General features: G+C 36.8%; 1 protein-coding gene and 1 pseudogene across 6 annotated transcripts in view; one reads left to right on the top strand and one right to left on the bottom strand.

Moving 5' to 3' along the window:
- The window catches only part of RAD51B (RAD51 paralog B), a 640959-nt gene that overhangs the window by 586163 nt on the left and 29169 nt on the right, over positions 1–25627 (bottom strand). For 3 of the 6 annotated variants that reach the window (XR_006203916.1, XM_042943592.1, XM_042943590.1), the window contains exons 5-7: positions 24620–24756; positions 14878–14997; positions 13644–13827 (exon numbers count right to left, since the gene is read on the bottom strand). Coding sequence is in view for 3 of the 6 variants with exons in the window: in XM_042943592.1 (XP_042799526.1) it covers positions 13644–13827; positions 14878–14997; positions 24620–24756 (441 nt within the window). In the remaining 3 variants the exon portion in view is untranslated. Of the gene's footprint in view, positions 1–1017; positions 1478–11569; positions 11968–13643; positions 13828–14877; positions 14998–24619; positions 24757–25627 lie in introns of those variants that run through there. The other 3 variants (XR_006203918.1, XR_006203917.1, XM_042943591.1) reach the window with 3 other exon arrangements.
- Positions 2499–9318, top strand: LOC122221357 (annotated as a pseudogene).

Below are 25627 nucleotides of genomic sequence, written 5' to 3'. Positions count from 1 at the left end.
TTTTTAACTTTTCAGGTCTCTTCACAAAACTCTTAAAATTAGTTCCCTCCTCCGTAAACAATAGGTGCATTACCAGTAACCCACACTAAAACTTAATCATCATTTAATAAATTACTTTCCTTATTCAGCTCAAGAGATAAAACTTTACTTTCAGCTCTTCTTTGCAGATGTTGAAGTTAGTATACAACCCTGTGATATTATTTCAGGGTCCCATATATACTCTTTTAAAAATTAAGATATAACTGACATCTCACATTATATTAGTATCAGGTATACAATATGATTCAATAATTGTAATTTTATTAGCTGTTATTTCCTAAATATTACTTGTCCATAGTATGAGGCCCTGGAAATCAGAGAAATAGAAGACATAATCCTGTCTTTAAGAAGTCAACAGTTCAGGGGCACCTGAATGGCTCAGTCGGTTGGGCGTCCAACTTCAGCTCAAGTCATGATCTCACAGTTGGTGAGTTCAAGCCCGACATCGGGCTCTGTGCTGTCAGCTCAGAGGCTCTGTGCTGTCAGCTCAGAGCCTGGAGCCTGGAGCCTGCTTCGGATTCTATGTCTCCCTCTCCCTTTGCCCCTCCCCCCACTGGCACTCTCTCTCTGTCTCTCAAAAATAAATAAAAACGTTAAAAAAAAAAGAAGTTTCTGTTCATTATTATTCTGTAAGTCTCAGAGAAAAAGATAATCCCACTATAGAAAAAAGTACCAAAACTGTCATCCAAAAGATCTTGCATTCTACCCATTAATTGCCCTCTCCTATGCTAAGTATCCTTGAACAAGTCAGGTCACGCTCAGCCTGTGTCCTCTGTAAAATGAAGGAGTTAATCTAAGTGACCTTTAAGACCCTTTTTGGCAAGAAAAGCCTATTATTTTAATCTGATACATAATTTACAATATGTGTAATAACTATTCTGTGTATGGTAATTAGAAGTCTGTGATAACAAGGCAACATAAATAACCATAACCACAATTTATTTTATGCGAGCAATATTTAAATTCTTCGCTTATGTTATTTTCAACCAGTATCTACAAACAGCTTTAGAGTGTTCTGGTTTTTTTCCAATACTAGGATGGACACACTTTTAAAGACAAAGATTCTGCATCATACATCCCAATAGCAGAATGTCCCTTACACCTCAGCCCCATAAACTACAGGAAATAGGATTTTGCAAGACTTATAGAACTGCATTCTCAAAACATAGTCTGTAAATATGTTCAATGGTCTGTAAATTCTGAGAATTTTTAACTTTTATGTCGTTTCAGTGATGGCCTCAAAATATTAGTATAGACACTTTATAAATGAAAACTGCAACATGATGTCAGTGTCTGTTTTCAATCAAGTGATGCCAAGTCATATCACACGAATTGTCAGGGACTAATGAGAAAAGAGTAATGGCAGACTTTAAATGTATATGCATTCACACCCAGGTGACGGCCAAATGATGTCACCCTTCCCAAACAGAAGAAGGTTCTGTAGAGAGAAAAGAGGTGGGAAAGTTGAGTCACCATATGACCTACAGGAGAATATGTATATGTATACATAACAGAAGAATATGTATATGTATATACACATACATATATGTATACATATACATATTCTCTCCCTCTGTATTATATACATATATATATAATCCAAAAGAACCTGTGCCATAAATTAATTTATTTATGTTGCAAGCAATAATTTGATTTAGCAAATCATCAACAGCACAGTAATTAATTTGAATGGTACTGTATTGTTTGTAAATGCAACCCACATTTATGGTTTCATACTGTGATTTGATACGAAAAGTCATTAGCTTACTTCATTAATTCTTTATGTTTCTGTAATATTAAAATAAAACTGAAGTCAACACTGGGGGTTCATGAAAACATTACTTGCATTTAAAATTAGATCAATACCTGGGTGGCTCAGTCAGTTAAGCGTCCAACTTGGGCTCAGGTCATGATCTCATGGTTCATGAGTTCGAGCCCAAGTCAGGCTCTGTACTGGCAGCTCAGAACCTGGAGCCTTCTTCAGGATTCTGTGTCTCCCTCTCTCTCTGCCTCATCCCATTCTCACACTCAGTCTCTGTCTCTCTCAAAAATAAATAAACATTAAAAAAAATTTTTTAAATAAATAAAATAAAACTAGGTCAATGCCTTAAACTAGTTAGAGGAAATACTGCTTTTATGAGCAGACTGCTCTATTCCCTTCCTCCTAATTCTATAAACTTGTGGACTTGTGGTAGCACTAGCCCTGGGTGCTTAGCCTAGAGAGAAGGGAGAAGGGAGATGGGTGCGGAATTGGGGCTGAAAACTATGACCCGTGGATCAAATCTGGCCCTCCATCTGTTTTTGTAATCAAAGTTTTATTGAACCACAACTATACCCATTTGTTTGCAAATTGTTTACAGTTATTTTCAAGCTATAATGGCAGAGTTTAGTAGTTGCCACAGAGATAGCATAGCCCACAAAGCCTAAAATATTACTATCCGGCCCTTTACAGAAAAAGTATGCCGACATATGGCCCAGATGAGCTAATAGGGCAAAATGAGAATAGACCACTAGCATTTGAAAGTCCTGAAGCAAGCAAGCAAGCAAGCTATTTCTGGAAGAGAGATAAGACAGTAAGATTCTCTCATGGGTAAAATGAAGGTGTTAAATATTAGTTATAAACTTACAGCTTTCTTCAACTAATCATTTGTTAAGCTGTACGTGAGGCTCTGTGCTAAGTATATTTAATTCAAAAGAACAACTAGTTTCTACTATCAGAGGAATACTTTTAAGTACCCTCCTCTAACTTTTCTAAGGATCTATTGAAGACTGAGCACTATACCACTGTTTTAAAGTTGGGCAAGTCCCATATTTACATATTAGAAAACTGAAAGATGGCAAAGTTATTAAGTTACAGTTATACGGTTAATAAATGGAGGAGTCTGAATTCTAACGCAGATCCATTTGACTCCAGAGCCCATGCTAAAAACTAGTGTAAACTGTAATTCTTCTAATACTATGGAAGTCTGTGAGGAGAAAAAATCTTCTCACCCAAAACCCTCCAGCAAGTAAAGACTCCTTGAGGTTAAGTTTTGGCATAATTTGATTTTTCAGAGACAGAAAGCCTCCAGAGACATATTTTAAAAGGCAATAAAAACTCTAGGAGTGTGTGTGTGTGTGTGTATGTGTGTGTGTGTGTGTGTGTGTGTGTGTGTGTGTGTGTGTGTGTATCCTCTACTGCTTACCTGAAATTCTGTGAACCAGAGCACTATTGATCTCACACATCGAAACAAAATTTACCCTTAATGTGTCTTTATTAAGGTACACAGAGTCTACTGTTCTAATGCTTTATATGCATTTAAAAACATACATAAAATAGAGGTTTTAGAAGTACAAGGTAAAAAGTAAATATGGATGTTTCCAATGTTTTATTCTAACACCTCAATGTATCATCTTATGTCCACCATATGAACAGTCTGCTTTGGAGATTAATGATGAAGAAGACAATGCTTTACCTTCAGCAAGTAGGGATAAGATCTAAAATGCAAATGAACCAGAGACCTAAGATGTTGATGAAAATAAATTTGGTGAAATGGTGTACATGATTTGTTTCTTGTTAGAGGAAAAGGGCTAGAACCACAGTGTAGTGGTTATTCTACTGCATATTCTCTGAGCAACTGTTTATGTCTCTCATAATAGTATCAATAAATTAGGTACACTAGGCTTATGGACAGTATGTATTTTTTTCATATTGAGCCTCCTAGGCTGCCATACTATAAAATAAATCCTTCTTAATTTGAATACACTTAGCATAGTACAAGTTTACCCCCTTCACAAGGCTGTAAGACTTTACCCATATTGAAGTAAACAGCTGTCTTCTGTAGACAATGAAATAAGTGATCTAGTCAAATACATCTAACATGTACGCAGGGATTTGGTATCCCAGTAATATCAAAGGGATGAACATAAATGTTATTCTCTATTACCTAAACTTTTATTTTTTTTTCAATATATGAAGTTTATTGTCAAATTGGTTTCCATACAACACCCAGTGCTCATCCCAACAGGTGCCCTCCTCAATGCCCATCACCCACCCTCCCCTCCCTCCCACCCCCCATCAACCCTCAGTTTGTTCTCAGTTTTTAAGAGTCTCTTATGCTTTGGCTCTCTTCCACTCTAACCTCTTTTTTTTTTCCTTCTCTCCCCCATGGGTTTCTGTTAAGTTTCTCAGGATCCACATAAGAGTGAAACCATATGGTATCTGTCTTTCTCTGTATGGCTTATTTCACTTAGCATAACACTCTCCAGCTCTATCCATGTTGCTACAAAGGGCCATATTTCGTTCTTTCTCATTGCCACGTAGTACTCCATTGTGTATATAAACCACAATTTTTTTTTTAAACCACAATTTTTTTATCCATTCATCAGTTGATGGACATTTAGGCTCTTTCCATAATTTGGCTATTGTTGAGAGTGCTGCTATAAACATAGGGGTACAAGTGCCCCTATGCATCAGTACTCCTGTATCCCTTTTACCTAAACTTTTAGAGGAATCATGTCCATGAAGTCCCAAGAAATTAAATAATTATGGAAACATTTCAATTAAGTAGTAAAAATAGACCATGTGTCAATTGAAAACTTGTATCTGCTACCATTTTGTTTTAAGATAGGAACATGAACTAAAGCTTAAAATATAATGATATACTTTATCATGGTGAAAAATAATGTGTGTCAAATATGGTGAAAATCAATCAGATATTTCACAAATGTCATAAAAGAGAAAGCTATAGAAGTCCCTAGTGTGATCAATCACAAAAGCTTTAAAAAAGATGTTAGTATAACAAAATGTCAGAGGGAGAAATGGCCCTGTCTTTGTCTCCTGCAGCTTACACATGCTCTGGATATTCTCCTCCTGAGTCACTACCTGAAAATCTCAAAACTTTAAAAGAGGATTCAAGTCACTCATGGCCACCAAATCTCAGAACTGTAACATCTTTGGGGGCCCTAAAAGTCCCTAAAATGTATAATTTTATGTGCTACATACTACTCCTTCTTCACTCCATGAAAAAAAGTTAGTGAAGAGTATTCCCTATATAAACTACTCCAAAGAGCTTCTTTTTGTGACTCTCCACAAAACTAATAAAATAAAATAACCTAGGTCTAAATCTTGACTGAGATCATAACATCTTGTTATACAACACTAATAAAAAAAAGAACAAAATAAGGCCTTGAGAGATCAGTTTTTCTTCAAACTTGAGGGAGGATATTTCTTCTCACATGCTTCTAAATAAACAAATCATCTCCAGAAAGAAGGCATGAATTTAAAATACAAGTTACTGGGGTGCCTGGGTGGCTCAGTCAGTGAAGTGTCCAACTTCAGCTCAGGTCATGATCTCAAGGTTGTTGAGTTCAAGCCCTGCGTTGGGCTCTGGGCTGACAGCTCAGAGCCTGGAGCCTGCTTCAGATTCTGTGTCTCCCTCTCTCTCTGCCCCTCTGCTCCCTCTCTCTCTCAAAAATAAATAAGCCTTGGGGTGCCTGGGTAGCTCAGTCGGTTGAGCAACAGACTTCTGCTAACATCATGATCTCGCAGTTCGTGGGTTCCAGCCCTGCATCGGGCTCTATGCTGACAGCTCAGAGCCTGGAGCCTGCTTCAGATTCTGTGTCTCCCTCTCTCTCTGCCCCTCCCTTGCTCACACTGTCTGTCTGTCTGTCTGTCTCTCAAAAATAAATAAACCTTGCAGTGCCTGGGTAGTTCAGTCAGTCAAGCATCCGACTTCGGCTCAGGTCATGATCTTGCAGTTCATGGGTTCAACCCCTGCATCGGGCTCTATGCTGACAGCTCAGAACCTGGAGCCTGCTTCGGATTCCGTGTCTCCCTCTCTCTCTCTGCCCCTCCCCCGCTCATGCTCGCTCTCTCTCTCTCTCTCTCAGAAATAAACATTAAAAAAAAATTTTTTAATAAATAAATAAACCTTTAAAAAAATGTTAAAATACAAGTTACTGAATTAACTTTTGAGGTTAAAACTTTCTGAACCCAAACTGAGACATTTCAGCTTTTTAAAAATTTGCCTCCACATTTTCATTATTATTTATATTAACATTTATGTTCATTCACATTTTCAGCAGTCATTAACATGCTGGTAGTGTTCACAAACTATCCAAATAAAATTAATTCTATAGACAAAAAAAATTAGTTGAAAATAAAAAAGCAAACACATTTCAGAAAGAGGAATTAGCAAGAGGCTAAGGATCAGTTAGGTTATGTTTCTTACCTTTAAGTCTTAAGCAACTTGCCTTTATAACTCAACTGGATAAAAACTACAAAACTGATTTTGAGGCTACTATAATGCAACATGAAATAAAACTTTAGGAATTTGACATTGACAAATTCTGATGACAATAGCAATTTTTTTAAAAAAGACTGTTAGGCCAAGCTTGAACTGCTAAAATAAAGTTTACTGATTAAACATACTTGGTAATTCTCTTTTCCTTGAGGTAACAGAGTTAAGACCAGAAAAGAAAGAATCATAAAAGATCCTCTAGCATAAGTGTTTCACTTGCTTTTTGTTGTTGTTTCTTAAGGAAAAATTAATGTATAATTAAAAAAAAACACACTCTGTTTGGGTATACAGTTCTGAGTTTTGACAAACTCACACACTCATGTAGCCACACTACAATCAAGATATTGACCATTCCCATCATGCCAACAAATTTCCTCATATCTGTTTGTTTTATTTTAATGTTTATTTTTTGAGAGACAGAGAGACAAAGCACAAGTTTGGGAGGGGCAAAGAGAGAGGGGGACACAGAATCTGAAGCCGGGTCCAGGCTCTAAACTGTCAGCACAAAGCCTGACGAAGGGCTCAAACTCTCAAACCACAAGATCACAACCTGAGCTGAAGTCAGAGGCTCAACAGACTGAGCCACCCAGGCTCAGGCGCCCCTCCTCATATCCATTTGTAATCAATCTCCTCACTTTCCCCGCCCTGGGCCCCTGAAACCACTGACCTGATTCTCACTTCCATAGTTCTGCCCTTGGCAGAATATCATAAAACAAATCATATAAAATGTAGCCACTTGAGTCTGGCTTCTTTCATTTAACACAGTGTTTTTGAGACTCATCAATGTTGTTTATATCAGTTCATTCCTTTTTATTGTTGAGTGGTATACTGTTATACGAATGTTCCATTATTTGAGTATGAATTTCTTTATCCATTCACCAGCTGATACACATTCATGTCGTTTCTGGTGTTTGGTGACTGTGAATAAAACTACTAAAAATATTTTCATACAGATTTTTGCAGGGATATATATAATTTCTTTGCATATAAAAAAATACCTAGGAGAAAGGTTGCTGAGTCACATAGTTAAAATGTTTAACTTTACAAAAAATTGCCAAAAGTGTTTTCCAGGGTGGCTACACCATTTAGCATTTCCATCAGCATGGATGAGAGTTCCAGCTGCCCCACACTTTGATCCGTATTTGGTATAGTCAGGGTTTTGGTTTTTGGTTTTTGAGTCATTCTAATAGGTGTGTAGCTTCAGTGTGATTTTAATTTACATCTCCCTAATGACTGAGCATCTTTTCATGTGCTTATTTGCCATTTGTAGATCTTCATTAAAGTGTTTATTCACATCTTTTGCCCATTTAAAAAATTACACTGACAGTGAGTTTTCATATTTCTATCTCTAGTTACCAGTCCTTTAACATGTAAGTCATACAAGCATTCATTATCTGCCAGACTGTGGCTTGTCTCTTCATTTTCTTAAAAGTGTCTTCAAAGAGTAGAAGTATTAATGCTTTTTATGGCTCATGTTTTTTGCATCATCTAAGAAATCTTTGCCTCGTTCAAAATGACAAAGACTTTCTCCTGTGTTTTCTTCTAGAAGTTTTATAGTTTTAGATTTTATGTTACAGTGGGTGATCCATTTGGAATTAGGTTTGTGTAATGGTACAAGGAATTGGTCAAGGGTTGCTTGTTGTTTACAGATATCCAATTGTTCTAGCACCATTTGTTGAAAAACTACCCCTTTTCTATTGAATTACCATAACTTCTTTGTTCAAAATTAACTGACCATCAATCTATTTTCTGGACTCTATTCTGTTCCACTGATCTGGGAATCTACCCTATCATCAATACAATGCTGTGTTAATTACTGTGGCTTTATAGTAAGTCTTGAAATCAGAGAGTGGAAGTCCTCTATACTCTCTTTTTTATAAATTGTACTGCCTATTCTCAGTCTTCGGCTTTTCCACATAAATTTCACAGTCGCCTTCTTGATTTCTACCAAAAGCCTACTAGGATTTTGACTAGGATTGTGTGTTAAATACATAGATCCATTTGAAATGAAATGACATCTTGACAGTATTGAGTCTTCAGTCCATAAGCATGATATGTTTCCATTTATCCGGATCTTCTTTGATTTGTCTCATCAATATTCTGTAGTTTTCAACATAAAAATATTACATATATTTTGTTGTATTTACCACTAAGTATTTCATGTTCTTGGTGCTCTTATAAAAGTCAATTTCAATTTCCAATTGTTCATATCTAGTAGCTTTTGGTTTTTGTGTAAAATCTTTGGGTTTTCTACTAAAAATATATCATCTAAGGTGCTCCTGGGTGGCTCAGTCAGTTAAGCGTCCGACTTCAGCTCAGGTCATGATCTTGCAGTTCATGGGTTTGAGTCCCGCATCAAGCTCTGTGCTGAAAGCTTGGAGCCTGAAGCCTCCTTCAGATTCTGTGTTTTCCTCTCTCTCTCTGCCCCTCCCCAATTCCTGCTCTGTCTCTCTCTCTCTCAAAATTAAATAAACATTAAATCCCCAATTCCTGCTCTGTCTCTCTCTCTCTCAAAATTAAATAAACATTAAATACACACACACACACACACACACACACACACACACACACACACACAAAATCTATGAATGAAGGCAGTCTTATTTCTTCATTTCTAATCTGAATGCACTTAAATTCTTTTTCTTGCCATATTATAGTGGCTAGGATCTACAGTACATTGCTGATCAGAAATGGTACGAGTGGGCTATCTTCCTTTCTGACCGTGATGACCTGCCCACAAGAACATGGCCCTTGGCAAAGGACCTCCTGCACCCATCCCTGGAAGAGAAGAGGAAGCACAAGAAGAAACACCTGGTGCAGAGCACCAATTCCTACCTCATGGGTGTGAAGTGCCCAGGGTACTACAAAATCACCACCGCCTTTAGCCATGCACAAAGGGTGGTTTTGTGTGGGAGGTGCTCCACTGTCCTATGCCAGCCAACAGAAGGAAAAGCAAGACTTAACAGAAGGATGATCCTTCAGACAGAAGCAGCACTAAAAGCAACCTGAACCAACATGAGTGGGAAACAATCCAATCAACAGATTTGGGATTTAAAAAAAAAAGAGTGGGCTTTCTTATCCTTGCTCCCAGTCTTAGGAAGATTGTACTTTACCATTAAGTGTAAGTTAAGTATGATGTTAGCTGAAGGCTTTTGTAGATACCCTTTATCAAGTTGGAAAAGTTCCCTTCAACTCCTGCTTTGCTGAGAATTTTCATCATGAATAGTTCTGATGAGTTTTGTTGACTGTTTTTGTTTCCTGCATCTACTGAGATGATCTTTTTTTAATACATTGATGTGATCAGTTTTATATTTTAATGTTGCATTTAAAATCTACCTTGCGTTACTGAAATAAGCTCCACTTGGTCCCTTCTTATTTATTGCTGAATTTAATCTGTTAATATTTTGTTAAGGATTTGTGTGTTTATGTTTATAATGGACACTGGTGTATAGTTTTCTTGTACACTTTCTGGAAGATTTGTAGAATTGACATTTCTCCCTTAAATGTTTGGTAGATATTACCAGTAACACCATTTGGACCTAGACTTTTCTCTGCGAGATATTTAACTACAAATTCAACTTTTTAAACAGATATAGGATTATTTTCATTATTTCTTCCTCAAAGTTTGCATCTTTCAAAGCATTTGTCCATTTCATCTCAGTTATCAAACTTAGTGGAATAAAGCTACTCATAACATTCTCTTATTATCATTTAATACCTATAGGATCTATAATGATTTACCTCTTTCATTCCTGATACTACTAATTTGTTTCTTTCTCTTTTAGTTTCAGTAAAGCTTTATCAATTTTATTGATCTTTTCAAGGTACTAGCTTTCTATTTCATTGATTTTTTTCTCTATTGTTTTTCTGTTTTCAGTTTCATTGATTTCTACCCTTATCTTTATTATTTCCTTCCTACTACTTATTTTGAATTTAATTTGTTCTTTTTCTATTTCTTAGAAGCTTAGATCATTGATTTGTAATCTTCTTTCTAGGATAAATTTCCCTATAGGTACTGATTTAACTGTATTTCACAAATTTGGTATGTTGTATTTTCCTTTTGATTTACTTCAAAACATGTTCTAAGTTTTCATGATTTGCTCTTTACACATGGGTTATTTAGAAGTGTTTTACTTAATTACCAAATATTTGGGGACTTTCCAGATATGTTTATATTAGCGATTTCTTTTTTTTTTTTTTTTAATGTTTATTTATTTATTTGGGGGAGGTGTGGAGAGAGAGGGAGAGAGAATCCCAAGCAGGCTCTGCACTATCAGTGCAAAGCCCAACTTGGTGCTCAATCTCATGAACTGTGAGATCATGACCTGAGTTGAAACCAAGAGATGGACATTCAACTGATGTAGCCACCCAGGCATCCCTGTATTAGCGATTTCTAATTTAATTCTTCTTGTGGGTCAAAAACATACCTCGTACCATTTCAGTCTTTTAAATCTGTTGAGTTTTATTTTACGGCCCAGAATATAGTCTATCTTGGTGAATATCTCATGTGAACTTGAAAGAAATGCATTTTCTGCAGGCAGTGAGCGGAATGTTTTGTAAATGTCAATCAGATCAAGTTGGTTATGTTATTCAGGTCTTCTGTCCTGGATTTAATTGGCTAATATTTTGTCTATTCTATCAGTTACTGAGAAGATTGCAATCTTCATGCATACAGGAATGCTGGCATACAAACATACATACCTATACAAACATATACAATGTGACAATCAAAATTAAATACAGATTATAGTTTTAAGCTTTTCTCCACATATTAAAAGTGCTGCATGTTCACCAAACAGAAATTTTAAAATTCAATAAAGTACTCATCCCACCACCCAGGTTGGTTTTACTCTTTACTCTTATTTAAATGAAATGATATCTAGAGTGTCAAAGTACCAGGCATGGTCCTGGCTCTATTCACCATCTCAGACCCACAGCCAGAGGGCAGGCTGGAATGCTTGGCTTCCCGCCCACTCCTCGGAGGCCATCAGACATTCATAGTTCTACTAAACTGAAATAAAATCTTTTCTACTTCCAAGATTAAGAATTTTAAGAATTCTTTTTCTTCCTGTAAGATGCCAGTATAACTAAGTATAGCTCCTATCTGATAAGACATTCTGCTAATATTATATCTTAAGACTCTTAGAAGTAACAAACAATATTAAATATAGGATCCAAATAAGGTTAAAAGCAAATATTAAAATTTAAGTGGAGTACCAATATATATAAAATTCAAGTCCAAAGAGAAAAGCAATAGCTGCAATTCATACATTCAAAAATATTTACTGAGTGCCTACTGTGTGTTAGGCATTGTTCCTGCTCCTAAGAATAAAGCACTGAACAAAGTAGACAGTTCCTAGGACCATTCTGTGGGGTGGAGGAGACACACACAGTCAACATAAATATATAACATCCTGGATGGTGAAAATTATAATGAAGAAACATAAAGCATAACAAAGGAAATGGGGAGGCAGGGAGTGTGGTTAATACTTACATGGTCAGGAAAGTCCTCATTAATAAGATGACAGGACAGAAGAAATCATACAGATATTTAGAGGAGAAATATTTCAGACTGAGGAATAACAAACACTTCTTGAGGAGGGAGTGTTTGCTGGAATGTTTGAGGAACTATAATGAGGCATACCGTCTGCATTTTGAAAGGGATAATAAATTAGCAACATATTGTTTTAAGCTAGTTAGTTCTGTGTAGAGCCACCTATTCAAAGTACAGTACAAAAACTTAAAAGTTCATGATTTTTCATTTAAATGAGGAAATAAGGCTAGGAAAATCCTGACACTTCCTAAAGGAAATATTTTTCAAAATCCTTCTAAAACCAATACTAACTCATCACAAAAACCAATACCATCCTGTTTTACAGAAGTACATACCCTATTTATATATTTATCTCTATAGAGAAAAACAAAGGCAAAGACAGAGAGACATGGGAATGATAAGTACTTATTCTTTCAGAGGGTGCTATTAAAAACAAAAAAAAGTAGAGCCCTTTTCTCACTCAGGAAAATAAATTTCCTCAGAAAAGAATTGAAAAACATTAACCTACAATTACTATTTAAAAGCAAACAAATACAACTTTTAAAAAGTAAATTTTCATATTTTACATAAGATTAAGTCAAGCAACCAGCATGAATTAATAAAATAAGTACATATACTTAACTTTTCCATTCAATCAAGTAACTTTACAAAATATTTTTAAATTCCCTTGGCCAGGGAAAACATGGATTTGAATTTATCATTTTAACCTACTACAATAAAATTTAAAAGATGAGCGTCATCCAGGATAAACTTTACAGCTCTGGACTTTACCAGGAATTACATCATATAATCCAAAATATGAATTAGAAAGCCGTTAAGAAATGTAGACCTTTTTGTATGCCACATGTTCTCCTTTGATTTCTTGCCTGGGTTTATAAATCTCCAAGGCTGCGTGGTAGTTTACAGTCTTAGTACATATTACAAAGATCCAAGCTTTTAATTTTCCAAACACAAATCTAAAAATTATAATATCATAACCAAATTTTATATCAGTTTAAGGAATTTTCTTATTTTCTGTCAAGATAATGTCTGGCTAAAACTGAAAAGCCTGACAATACTAAATGCTGGTGGGGCTGCGGAACAAGCAGAACTCTCCCATGGGCTGCTAATGGGAAAGCCATCGGTACACACTTACATCTGGTGGCTTACCAACCACAAACCCTTGCAAAATGCCCACATCTTCAGATTTCCTCATCACAATTCCCACTGTGGAAAGTGGTGTCAACAGCCATCTCTCAAGGTTTCCTTACTGACACTTTCATTACTGTCACTCCCAACACCCCAAAACATCATAGTCAACCTCTGGTAATTTGGAACCAACCAAATCCTACAGTGTACAAGACAGCACTGAACACAATAACATAATATCTCAAACTAAAATATTTCTAAAGCTGACAAATATGCCATAAAAGAAACTATAGAAATAAACATAAGCAATTCCATGTAATTCTAATAGTTAATATTTACCTCAGTGTGACAAAGTAATACAAAACATACACAGAGAGTCAACAATGAGGTGTAAGAAAAGGATTGACCTTGGGAACTTTTACAAACATTCAAATCTGCCCCAGACTCCAACTGTGAAAAAGATAATCTCAGCAGATGAACAAATTTAAGAAGATGCTGATATTTACTATAGTAATTAGTACTATTAACATGTCATCTGTTCTATATTTTCTTCTAATTATATTACTTGATATTGTAAGTCAGCAAATTTAACATAAAAGAAAAAAAAAGGAAAGAAAAAAAGAGAGAAAGAAAAAACTTACCGGGATTGAAAATTCCTCAGCCAAATACTTCAAGCTGGCAGCTTCTCTGGCCAAGAACTTATTTCTTTCTCTCATGTTGCCCTGAAGTTGTGCATCAAACTCCTTTCTTACCACGGAAGCAACAGAGTCAATAATTACAAGTTTAACTCTCTTTGAAATAATTTCTTCTTCCAAAGATTCAATTCTGTAAAAGTAGAATTTGTAAAACAGTGGATAAATTTAAAATATAATATAAAATAGGGTATTTCAAAGATTAACCAACTTAAAAACAATGACAACAAATTTTTCCTCCCTCATTTACAGTAATGATTGCAAGTATTCAATGCTCATAACTTCATAACTTATTTCCAGCTCTTCTATACATATTGCACTCTTTTGAAAATGGACCAAAATGTTTTCATCTAGTTTAATTCTCTGGTTCTCCTATGATACTGCTAATTTTAGGGTAAAACTGCTTGTCACAGCAAATCTCCAAAATGGCCCCCATTTATTCCCACCTTGTAATGACAGCCTTGTGCAGACCCCTCCCATATTTACCAGGATTGGTCTGTAAGACCAATAGCATATGACATAATGATGGCACGTCACTTCTGAGAGTAGGTTATAAAAGACTACAGCTGCCATTTTGGGCTCTCTTTCACTTGCCACTCTCTCAAATCACTTTCTCTGGGGGAAGCAAGTTGCCATGTTGTTAACAGTCCTATGGAGAGACCCACCTGGTGAGGAACAGAGGTCTATGGCCAACAGCCAGCAAGGAAGGGAGGCCTTCCAGAAACTATATGAGTAACCTTGGAATTATCCAAGATTCTCCAGCTCCAACTGAGCCCTGAGATAACGATAGCGCTGGCCAACAGCTTGACTACAACCTCTGGTGCAACCCTGAGCCAGAAATGCTCAGCTAAGCCACTCCCAGATACCTAACCCTCTGATACTAAGTGAGACAAGACACGTGTGCTCTTCTAAGTTGCTGAATTTGGGGGTAACCTTTCAATGAAACAAAAGTAATCAATATACTACTTAATTAACTAAATCTAAAACATTTCACTCATTTAATGTTTTCTTTTTAAAGAAACATTTCATCCAATAGGCTGTAGCAAATAAAAAACACTGAAATAATTTATTTCCCATAACCCTAATACATATGTAGAGACTTTTTTCACTCAGAAGCTGAAAGCATAAAAAACAAATATATCTTCAAAGTATTACTAAACTACCAAAATCTAAAGCAGCAAACCTTTGTAGAACTTCATCGCAGCTGAGTTCCCGATAAAGATGAACCTTACTGCTTGTCAAAAGTAATTTTTCTTCAGTGTTAAAATATCCGGGAAAACGAGATTCTGCTATCTCAACCAGTCTGTGGGGAGGAAAAATAGCGCAAGTGAAAATAGTTAATGACATTCAAGGCCACAGTGCTGAACATCTAATGAATTTTACTTAGGAAATTCATAAGCCACAAGTAACACTGGAACAAAAATAGAGCAGGTATAAGCAAAATGCTTTAATATAGAATTTTAAAATGTAAGCCATCCCCAGGGCGCCTGGGTTGCTCAGTCAGTTAAACATCCGGCTTTGGCTCAGGTCATGATCTCACAGTTCATGGGTTCGAGCCCTGCATCGGGCTCTGTGCTGACAGCTCAAAGTCAGGAGCCTGCTTCAGATTCTGTGCATCCCTCTCTCTCTGCCCCTCCCCTGCTCACACTCTGTCTCTCTCTCTCTCTCTCAAAAATAAATAAACATTGGGGCGCCTGGGTGGCTCAGTCAGTTAAGCGTCCGACTTCGGCTCAGGTCACGATCTCGCGGTCCGTGAGTTCGAGCCCCGCGTCAGGCCCTGGGCTGATGGCTCAGAGCCTGGAGCCTGCTTCTGATTCCGTGTCTCCCTCTCTCTCTGCCCCTCCCCCATTCATGCTCTGTCTCTCTCTGTCCCAAAAATAAAATAAAACGTTAAAAAAAAATAAACATTAACAATTTTTTTAATGTAAGCCATCCTTTATGAGCACTAAGAGAGGTTAGCAGCGAGAGCATTGTTTTTTAATAACTGATCACTTGACTAACAGCTATAAGACATGTTTAGTAAATAAGAAAAATGATTTCATCATCATGAGTAAAAGAAATATACTTGAACAAATATATAATATTATCATTCTAACGATCAATTATCAGTTAGTCTCCATGTCTCAGAACAGAAAAATATACTTTCTAAATTAAAACTTAATACATACAAAATAAATCCCATCCAATAGCTCCTTGGTAAACAGGAAATTATTTTCTAAACAAATGGATGTTGTCCAATATTTCCTGAATAAACAAAACATGATTTTCTACCTATTGAATTCTGAACTCAAAGCTAGATCTGATGCATGAAGTAGGCCAAGTGCAGGAGAGTGACAAGGCAAAACAGATGTAAATATCATCAGTCATAGTGTGAGACGTGGAGTTCAGTACTAGAAATTTCAAGTGTGTCTGGCTAAAAATATAAAAATAAAAGTGTAAATCTTTGAGTGTAACTGTCTATTTTAAATGATACTTTATCAGTCTGGTACTTAACCACCCAAGGATATCTGAGAGGAAGGACTATAAACACAAAAATCACTCTATACTTTATGCTCCATTTAAAGACACAAAAGTACAAAGACAAGTGTTTTCACTTCTAGTTAATGAGTCCCAAGAAGAGGCTGAGAACTTTAAAGAGAGAAACAAAATAAGTTCCTCACATATATTATAATCAGAAATGAAAAAAGAAAAATCTAAAACAGAGAAATAAAAGAAAACTGGTCAAAAATATTTTTTAAAAGTGCATTTTGAACAATTTGAAAAGAAAAGCATCATTGGGTTGAATAGGAAGAGGAAAAATTACTTTACCAATAGATGTGTGAAGGGCAAGAACAAATGGATCAAATGAGCACTCAGGGGAAGTGCACAAGAGAGAGACAGGCGGGGTGGAATAAAGGAGGAAACAAGATAAGCAACAAAAGCGAGAAGAAATGAGATGACACTGGCAAAGGCAGGACAGGAAAATTTTTAAGGGTTTGGGGAAAATGTGTAAACTTCTTGATTAGGGTAACTATTTGCTAAATTCAGAGCTGGTCAGAGAAGTCAACTAAAAGCTCTGACACTTGGAAGCCCCTGATTTTTAATAGGATAGCTATGGCAACGTCTGCCAGAAACATGGAAGTTTTCCAAAACTGGATGTCCAGTGGATTAAGTACTGAGTACTTCTCTCAGTCAATGAGAGAACTGAACAGCTGACAGAAAAATAATTTTCTGGCTTCAACCCTAGGCTGAATTTCAACTGGCGGCTTGAGTGTTAAAAGGCTCTGGAAGTCATTACTGCTCTCTCCTTCCATTAAGGCCCCTCAGAAGGAAGATGGTCAATGTATGGACACAAACTGACTTTACTCAGTTACCGTGCTAAATAACTGTACCAAATGGTTATTCACATACCAATATGCTATAATTTTCTACGATCAGTTTCTCCAAGTGTTTTTAATTTTAGAAAAGTTCTCTAAAAAATATATAAATCAAAACCTAAATACAAATGTAGTATCTATATGCCTCACACTAATCATAGTGATCTCTTGTGACACTCTTCATCACAAAGATCTTTTCTGGTTAGAGTAACAGAAAAGATCCTATCTTTTGCTCCCAGACATTAATTACATAAAGTTTGAAACTAATGCCATCTAGTGGACCTCTATTTTACCAAAAGTATTCCTTTCAAGTATGTACTTAAGATTCATTCATTTGACACGTATTTATTGAGCATCTACTATATGCCAGGCACCATTCTAGATGCTAAGGATGTGACAGTGAACAAAAAAACAAATAAACAAAACACAACTTCCCTCATGGAACCTACAGTCCACTGAGAGAGACAAACAAATTAAATATATATTATACATCAGGAATAAGTGCTCTAAACAAAATGAACCAGGATGAGGAAACAGATTGTTACCTATGGAAGCAAGTGCTATTTTATGTAAAGCGGCCTGGGAAAGCCTCTTTAATAAGGTGAATTTGAGCAACGGTTTAAGGGAAATGAACCATTGGATATCCAGTGAAGCAGTGCATAGGAAAAGAGAATTATATATAACAAGTGCAAAAACCCATATGTAAGTAGATGCCTAAGGTTACTGAGGAATAACAAGGAGGCTAATGTAGTTGAAACACAGGAAACAAGAGGGAGAATAAAAGGAAATAAGGTCAGAGGAAATAAGACAGGGGCCAAGATCACACAAGATCCTTAGGTCTGTGGTATTTTGTTTAGATATTTAATAAAATAGCAAACCTAGAAGTAGAACTGACATGATCTGACTTCTTTTTGCTTTAAAGAGTCACTCTACCAAATGGAAAAGAGGCTGTACACAGTGAAAGCAAGACCAGCTAGTACTGTAGTCCAAATAAGAGATGATGGTGACTTGACCTGGAGAATAGCTCAGCTAATTAGAAGTAAGTGAACTCAAGGTGTAGTTCAAAAAAGGAGCTGGGGACACCTGGGTGGCTCAGTTGGTTGAGCGTCTGACTTCAGCTCAGGTCATGATCTCACAGTTCGTGGGTTCGAGCCCGGCATCGAGCTCTGTGCTGACAGCTCAGAGCCTGGAGCCTGCTTCAAATTCTGTATCTCCCTCTCTCTCCGTCCCTCCCCTGCTTGCACTCTGTCTCTCAAAAATGAATAAACATTAAAAAAAAATAGGAGCTAAAGGGAATTCTTGGCTAATTGGATGAGCATCTGGAGGAATGGAATTACCATTCATTGAAGTGGAGAAGACTGGATTCGTTCCAGGTTTTTGTTATTAGTTCCCCCTGTTACTTCACAGCTCTTGTATAAAAGCAAAGTTAAAAGCTTTACATTAGTGACCACATGCCAACTTGAAACAAAACACATGCTTAATGTAAAAAAAAAAAAAAAGTTTTCCAAAGTTCTAGTTGAAATATAACATTATAAATGTGCTGAAATATAAGTTTATGGTTTCTCAAAGCTTCTCATACATGCGTAATATTTTCCTGTTCATTTATTCAGTATGTATTTGTTCAGCACTGTGATACAAATATAAGAATGTGAATCTATTAGTCCCTTACAGATTCCAGAAAATTCCAAAGCTTTATTTTAGTACTAAGTACTTATTTCTAATTTCATTTTCTAACATAGAGCCTCTTCAAGATCTCCCTCCTTACTAATTCACCTGGATTCACAAATGATAAGGCAGATGAAATTAGACTAAGGAAAACCTACCCAGTCTCATGAAATCATCTCAAAAAATGGGAAGAGGGAACTGATCTCCCCTATTGTTTGCCCCCTAGGTCAAAGATCCTGGATTCATGCCAACAAGCAAAAGAAAATGGTCCTAAGACCACACCGATAATTGCCTTCATACTGAGTTAAAGTCATGGCTGGCCACTACCACTACATGCCTCCCTCCTGATACACTGAAATTCAGAAGGAGTGACACTCTAAATAGTCTAGTAGGAATTGGAGGGCATTGGCTGTGGGGTGCTTGGCGCCTTGAGAGGTGCCATGCAGCTCTTCAGGTCTAAGCTTGGCCACTGCTCCCACACAGTACCAATGCAACACACACCTCTCCTTTGTACAGTTAGTGTTAATAGTTACAATTTCACATGTTTGTGATTATTTCATTAATGTCTTCCTCCCCTGTTGAACCAAATATTTCTTCCTAGTTTTCAAAGCTTTTCTGATTTCATGACAACTCAGGACTACCTCCTGAGTTTTTACCTCCTAAATTTCCAATCCTGTATTCCACCTCCCCAGGTCCACACCTTCCAGAGTCCTGGGCCCCAACTCTTGTTTCAATCCCTCAGTTTTCCTGATACACAAATCCATTTGTATTTCTAAGACCCAGTTTTATCTTCCTTTATCCATTTTATTTCTCCCAGAATTGTATTTTGAAAACCTCTATTACTATTTACCACCCATATCACCCTCTGTTTTTATTCTTAACTTTTGGTTTCATCTTTTCCTAATTATCTCCAATAAGGATAATACAGTATTCACTCGATTCACATATACTAGAATTCTCATGGTTGCCAAAATTTCTGTACAGCTCACTAGATTAACCTACTTATCTATATTCTCAAAGTATATATAAGCAGAGCATGTCTAAGACTGTATCAGCTCTTAAGCATAAGTCCAACAAATAAAAAGACTTTTCTGAATCAGTCAGAAATGGGGACCCAGAACTCTGCCTGCTTAACATTCTCCTCCCCTCAAGGCAGTCCCCAAATACCTGAGGGTTTAGTACTAGACTCTATTATTATATAATTATTAATCAGTCTGGAGATATAATTTCAGTCTATGGTAAACAAATATGCTTAACACACTATTTTAGATTATCTTCTCAAAGACATGTAAAAATAAGCTAGTGTATTGCTTTAAAAAATAGAACTAATCTTTCCAAAGTGCTTTTAAGTACATTACCTGCAAGGTTTTCTCTTTTTGTTTTTAAATGCATTTTAAACTTAAGTATTTTTTATTCACCCCTCTTTGTTTTCTCCCTCCTTCTTGGTAAAAAGGCTATCTAGCAATTTATTAACCAAAATTATTTTCCACTTTTTATCACTCATCCTAAATTTTCTGTATGTAAATCCTTTTTTTTTTTTTGAAAGAGACAGACAGAGAGTGTATGTGTGAGCAGGGGAGGGGGTAGACGGGCTCAATTGAGCCCAACACAGGGCTCAATTTCCACAACCATGAGATATGACCTGAGCCTAAATCAAGAGTTGGAAGCTTAACTGACTGAGCCACCCAGGTGTCCCCAGACAGCTTGCTTATAAGCACAAAATGAAGACACTGCTACATGCAGAGACATACAGAAAACTAAAACATATTCCTTTTTGGGTCTCTTCTTTTCACGCTTTTACTTCTTCTCTAAGTCCAGAAACTATCCCATGATGGCAGACACTATTAATTACCTATCAATATCCATTTCCACTTCTTCCTTGCTATGAGAACCCAATTTTATTCAGGCAGCAATGTTAACCAGACCGGGAAACTCAACACGCTTATTATGTATGTCAATCTTTTTCCCCTCATTCCCCACCCTCCCTTGCCTATAGGGGTGGCCCGGTGCGAAATGTGCAGGATGATTCTGGAGGATGAAAAGGAAATCAGCAGAGGGGAAGGGGCAGCTGTTCTGGGAAAAAACACATTTTCCTGATAAAACATATAGCTAGCCCTTTCCCTTCCCACTGCCTGTATGGGATGCCTAAAAACATATTAAGCCCTACGTCTCTCTGTCATCACTGCGCAACAGAACCAGCGCCTGCAACCACCTACTCACTGTTGGCTGGGTATTTGGTTACTTGCAGCAGAAAGCTTTCCTAACTGATTAACTAACTCTCCCCAATAAATCCAAATAGGGGTCAAGCAGTCCTATAACAGCACAAATGAAGTGTGCCCAGACAGTACAGAGCCAGCTCTATCCTCTGACCTGCCATGACAAACTCCAGAAGGCAGTTTGTTAAAAGAGGACTGGTACTTTTGATTCCACCTGAACCTATCACCACACCTCAGAAGGCAATCCAGGTGGCAGCCAGGTGACCACACTCTTCAGGCCTTGTGGAGAATAGACTAGAAAAGTAAAAAACATAAATTTCAACCCCTATCCTCAAATGGCCTTCATAAAGGCTCCTTTACAATTACAAAACATAAGTCCAATAAAGGGACTAAAATTTTACCTCATTGCCAGCTTGCCTTTGGCTTGTTAGTTGAAGGTTAGTCACTGACATTTTAAAAAATACCTTTCCTTTGGACAACCTGAGTTAACCAATGTCTTTCTTTACCAGTGTTAGCATCAAATACATTTCAGTGTTCAGATTTCCAGTGGCCCCATGTGTGTGTATGTTTCTTTTTTGTTTTGTTTTGTTTTGTTTACCATTTATTTGCTTAAGATTCAAATAACTTCATCACATTACAACTGACCAATACATCTTTTATCCTCAGCTTAATTGAGATATAACTGGCATATAATATTGTTTGTGTAAGTTTAAGGTGTACAATATGACAAGAGCAATATATCTTGCAAATCTCTTTTAATCCAAAGAATGCTCCTCTAACTTTTTTTTTTAATCTTAACAATTAAAAAACGAGGTTGTTTGTTCTGTCATTTCCCACAGTTTGCATTTTGCTGACTACATTCCTCTGGTGTTGATTTAACACGTTCCTCTCTTCTCTGTATATGTTGCAAACTGGTAGCTGGATCTGAAAGTTTGATCACATTCAGGCTTGACTATTCTTCCAACAGGAGGAATAACTAGTTTTCTTTTGTGATGCTAGTAGCCTTTTATGTTTATGAACTGTTTTCACTCACAACACTTCTGACACCAAATGTTTAGGTTTTCCATACCAAACAATTCTTCAATTCCCTGTGGACACCAAGTGGGTGTCTGACACTTAACTACCAGGAGTTAGCTCAGACCTCACAGTTTAAGGGCTCAGACCCACAAGACTGCCCTCTCCCAACTTGAGAGACTAATCGCAAGTCCCAGGCCTCTGGTACTTCTGACCAACTGAGCAACTACAAATCAGGAGTTCTGACACCCGTCCTCCTCAACTTCGATGATTTGCTAGAATGGCACACAGAATTCAAGAAGGAACTTTACTTACTATTACCAAGTTATCACAAAGAATGAAAGACACAACTCATGAAAAGACTGGGGAGGACCACATGGCACACCACCCTCCCAGCACGTTGATGTGTTCACCAACCCAGAAGCTCTCCAAACTCTACCATTTAGAGATTTCTGTAGAGATCCCATTACATAGGCAGTGTTGATTAAAGCATTGGCCATAGGCAATTAATCAGTTACCAGCCTCTTTCTCTTCCTCAGAGTTTGGGGGGATGGGTGGGGCTGAAAACTCCAACACTATAATTACATGATTGGCAACCAGCTCCCATGTGAAACTATACAGATGCCCACCAAGAGTCACTTCATTAGCATAAACTCAGGTTTTCCAAAGGTTTTAGAAGGTCTTTGGCCAAGAACCAGGACAAAGATATGGATTTCTTATTATACCACAATATTCAATGCCTAGAACCATTAAATTGTTGGGGTGTGTAATTTGGTGACATTCTATCATTCCTTCTTCATTTATTACTGGAATACTCCTATAAAAAGTCCTATTTGGGGGTGCCTGGGTGGTTCAGTTGGTTGAGCATCTGACTTGGGCTTAGGTCATGATCCCATGGTTCATGAGTTTGAGTCCCACATTGGGGTCTCTGCTGTCAGCACAGAGCCCTCTTCAGATCCTCCGTCCCCCTCTCTCTCTGCCACTCTCCCATGCACATGCGCTTGCTCTCTCTCTCAAAAACAAACATACATTTTAAAAAAGACCTATTTGCTACTCAGCAATACAGTTCATAAATCAGAAAAAGAACAGATGTTTGATTGATTTCCTTTTTTAAAACTCATTTCAAAATAATGATTTGCTTCTCCAGAATTCTCCAACACTGATCTATTAGTTGTTTTTCATTTCATAATATTATAAACTCATGAATTTAAACATATTTCATGGGTTTTAATCTACTGTCATCATTATTCTTATTGGTGGTCAATTTGTCTCATCTTTAGCCAGCAGGAGCCTCTTCAGGTTGATTCCTGAGTCCTTCTGACACTCCCCTAAGTAGTCTTTGATGGCTCTCTTGTTACCTGATATGAGGTTTCAGACTCAACTTAAAAGTTTCCTAAGCCAGTACTAGTATCAGCCATTTCCCCCAAGGAACCCTCAATCCTTTTAGTAGGCAACGGTGTCTGGATTCCACAATATGAGAGTAATACCTGTCAGTTCATTCATTTATCAAACATTTTGTGAGCAGTTAATATGTGTCAGTCACTAGATTTGGCTTTGACGATACAAAGATATAACACAAGCTCATAGAACTGACAAATGAGTGGCATATACTTCGAATAGATAACCAAGAGATGTAGAAGACAGCAAATAAGCTCCAGGCAAAATAATCCACTTAGAACTTATCTGGCCAGGGAATACACTTCTCTCTAACTAGTATCTCTAGAAGTAAGAGAGAGATGTGATTCATAATGACATAATTACACATAATGACACAGTTACAGAAAGACTCAAAGAACTATACCTTGACTAAAAGAACAGAACTGAATCAGTCTCCAGACCTGTAAGTACTCCTGCTCATGAATGTCAATCAGAGCAGGGTCAGAGGGAGACCAGACTTATTTTCAAGTGTACAGAATTACACAAATAACCAAATGCTCTCATAGAATGTTAAAGGTCCTTGCCAAAGTAAGGAAATCTTTTCTTTCCAAGCATAAATACACTATCAGTGTGTTTTTTATATCTAATACAATACTATTACAAAGATTAAAGTGAAATACTTCTCAATCAAAAAATATTTTGAGGGGTGCCTGGGTGGCTCAGTCAGTTAAGTGTCTGACTCTTGATTTCAGCTCAGGTCATGATCTTGTGGTTCGTGGGTTTGAGTCCCACATTGGGTTCCATGCCAAGGGTGGAATAGCCTGCTTGGGATTTTCTGTCTCCCTCTCTCTCTGCCCCTCCCCTGCTCGCTCTCTCTCTCTCTCTCAAAATAAATAAACATTATAAAATATTTTTTTTTGAAATTTCCAACTTTTCCATTCACTAACTTCCAACTAGAATTAGTAACAAAGCAGCTCACCTTTTGTCTTTTTTATGAATTTTCCCTCTTCCCCCTTTCCACTTACATCCCTCCCTGTTTCTTAAACTTCTTTCTTCCTGACTTTCTGCAAAACACAGCTTATCCAGGAACCCCACTTAAACCAATGACAAAGGGATAGAAAAGACAAAAAGAAACTGCTTCCTGGGTTAATTTTAAGAGGAAAATTCATTTAAGACTGTATCTAGCATTTTGAGTTCTCACAGAGAAAAGGTAAATGTTAACCTGTTGGAAAATGTTAGGTGCTATAAATAAATTACAAAATTAAGCATTATAATGGAAAATAATAAAATCTCCCACCTTTCAGCACTAAATGCTGACTCTGTGTCGATGTATACAACACCTCCTTCTAATCCTCCCATGTTGGTGGGTAATGTGGCCAAAATGCTCATCATCATACAAAACTGAGTTTTTCCACAACCTGGTGGGCCTGTAATCTAAAAAAAAAAAAAAAAAAAAGTTCTTTGAATAAACATCACAAGCTAGTCAAAGCAAAATTCTTTTAAGAACTTGCCATATGCACAGCCCCACTAACCTGGGTTCTCATAAAGAACATTTTAATACATCTATTGTATGTAAGGAATTAACTTCTCCTCTGTGTATCTGGATTGGTACTAGTTATGTACTATCCTTGGGAAAAATGAGAAAACAGTCACTTCAAATCATGTTCTATGTTCTGTAACTCAGATGAAAAACTTTGGTTGAGAGATGCTGGAGGGTACATTTATACATTCAGAACCAAGAGTTCTATATCTTTTCCTCATTAAGACATTTATGGAAGGAAATTGAAAATATTTAAGAGGCTTTAATATTTGGTTTAGCATTCCTCATGAATTAGCCTTTTAGAACAATTTTGTACTAGTCCCCTAAAAAGCTACTTTGATCTTTATTCTGCAGAGTAAAGAAGTTAGGAGTAGAGTGCTGATGTATACAATTTATTTTCAAATGGTTTAGCATAAAAAAAAGGCATGCACGCACACACGTGTGTGTGTGTGTGTGTGTGTGTGTGTGTGCGTGTGCATACAAAGGGAGATAAAACAAATGTAACAAAATTCAACAATTGTTGAACCTAGGTGACTCATACTTGGAAGTGTGTGTTTTGAAATTTTACTTTGTGGAAAGTTTTCTGCAATTATAAAATGTGAAATCAGGAGAATAGAGATGGAAAAAAAAGAGGAAAATTCATATACATGCATATTCAAGTCAACTAGAAGTAGTTAACAAAAATTAATTTGAAAATGTTAAAAATATCCCCTTTAAACATACACTATTTGTCACATTGGCTATGGCATACAAACTTTAAGAACC

The sequence above is a fragment of the Panthera leo genome, chromosome B3 (genome assembly GCF_018350215.1).
Source record: "Panthera leo isolate Ple1 chromosome B3, P.leo_Ple1_pat1.1, whole genome shotgun sequence".
Taxonomy (NCBI): domain Eukaryota; kingdom Metazoa; phylum Chordata; class Mammalia; order Carnivora; family Felidae; genus Panthera; species Panthera leo.
This window is presented reverse-complemented; position numbering and strand designations above follow the sequence as displayed.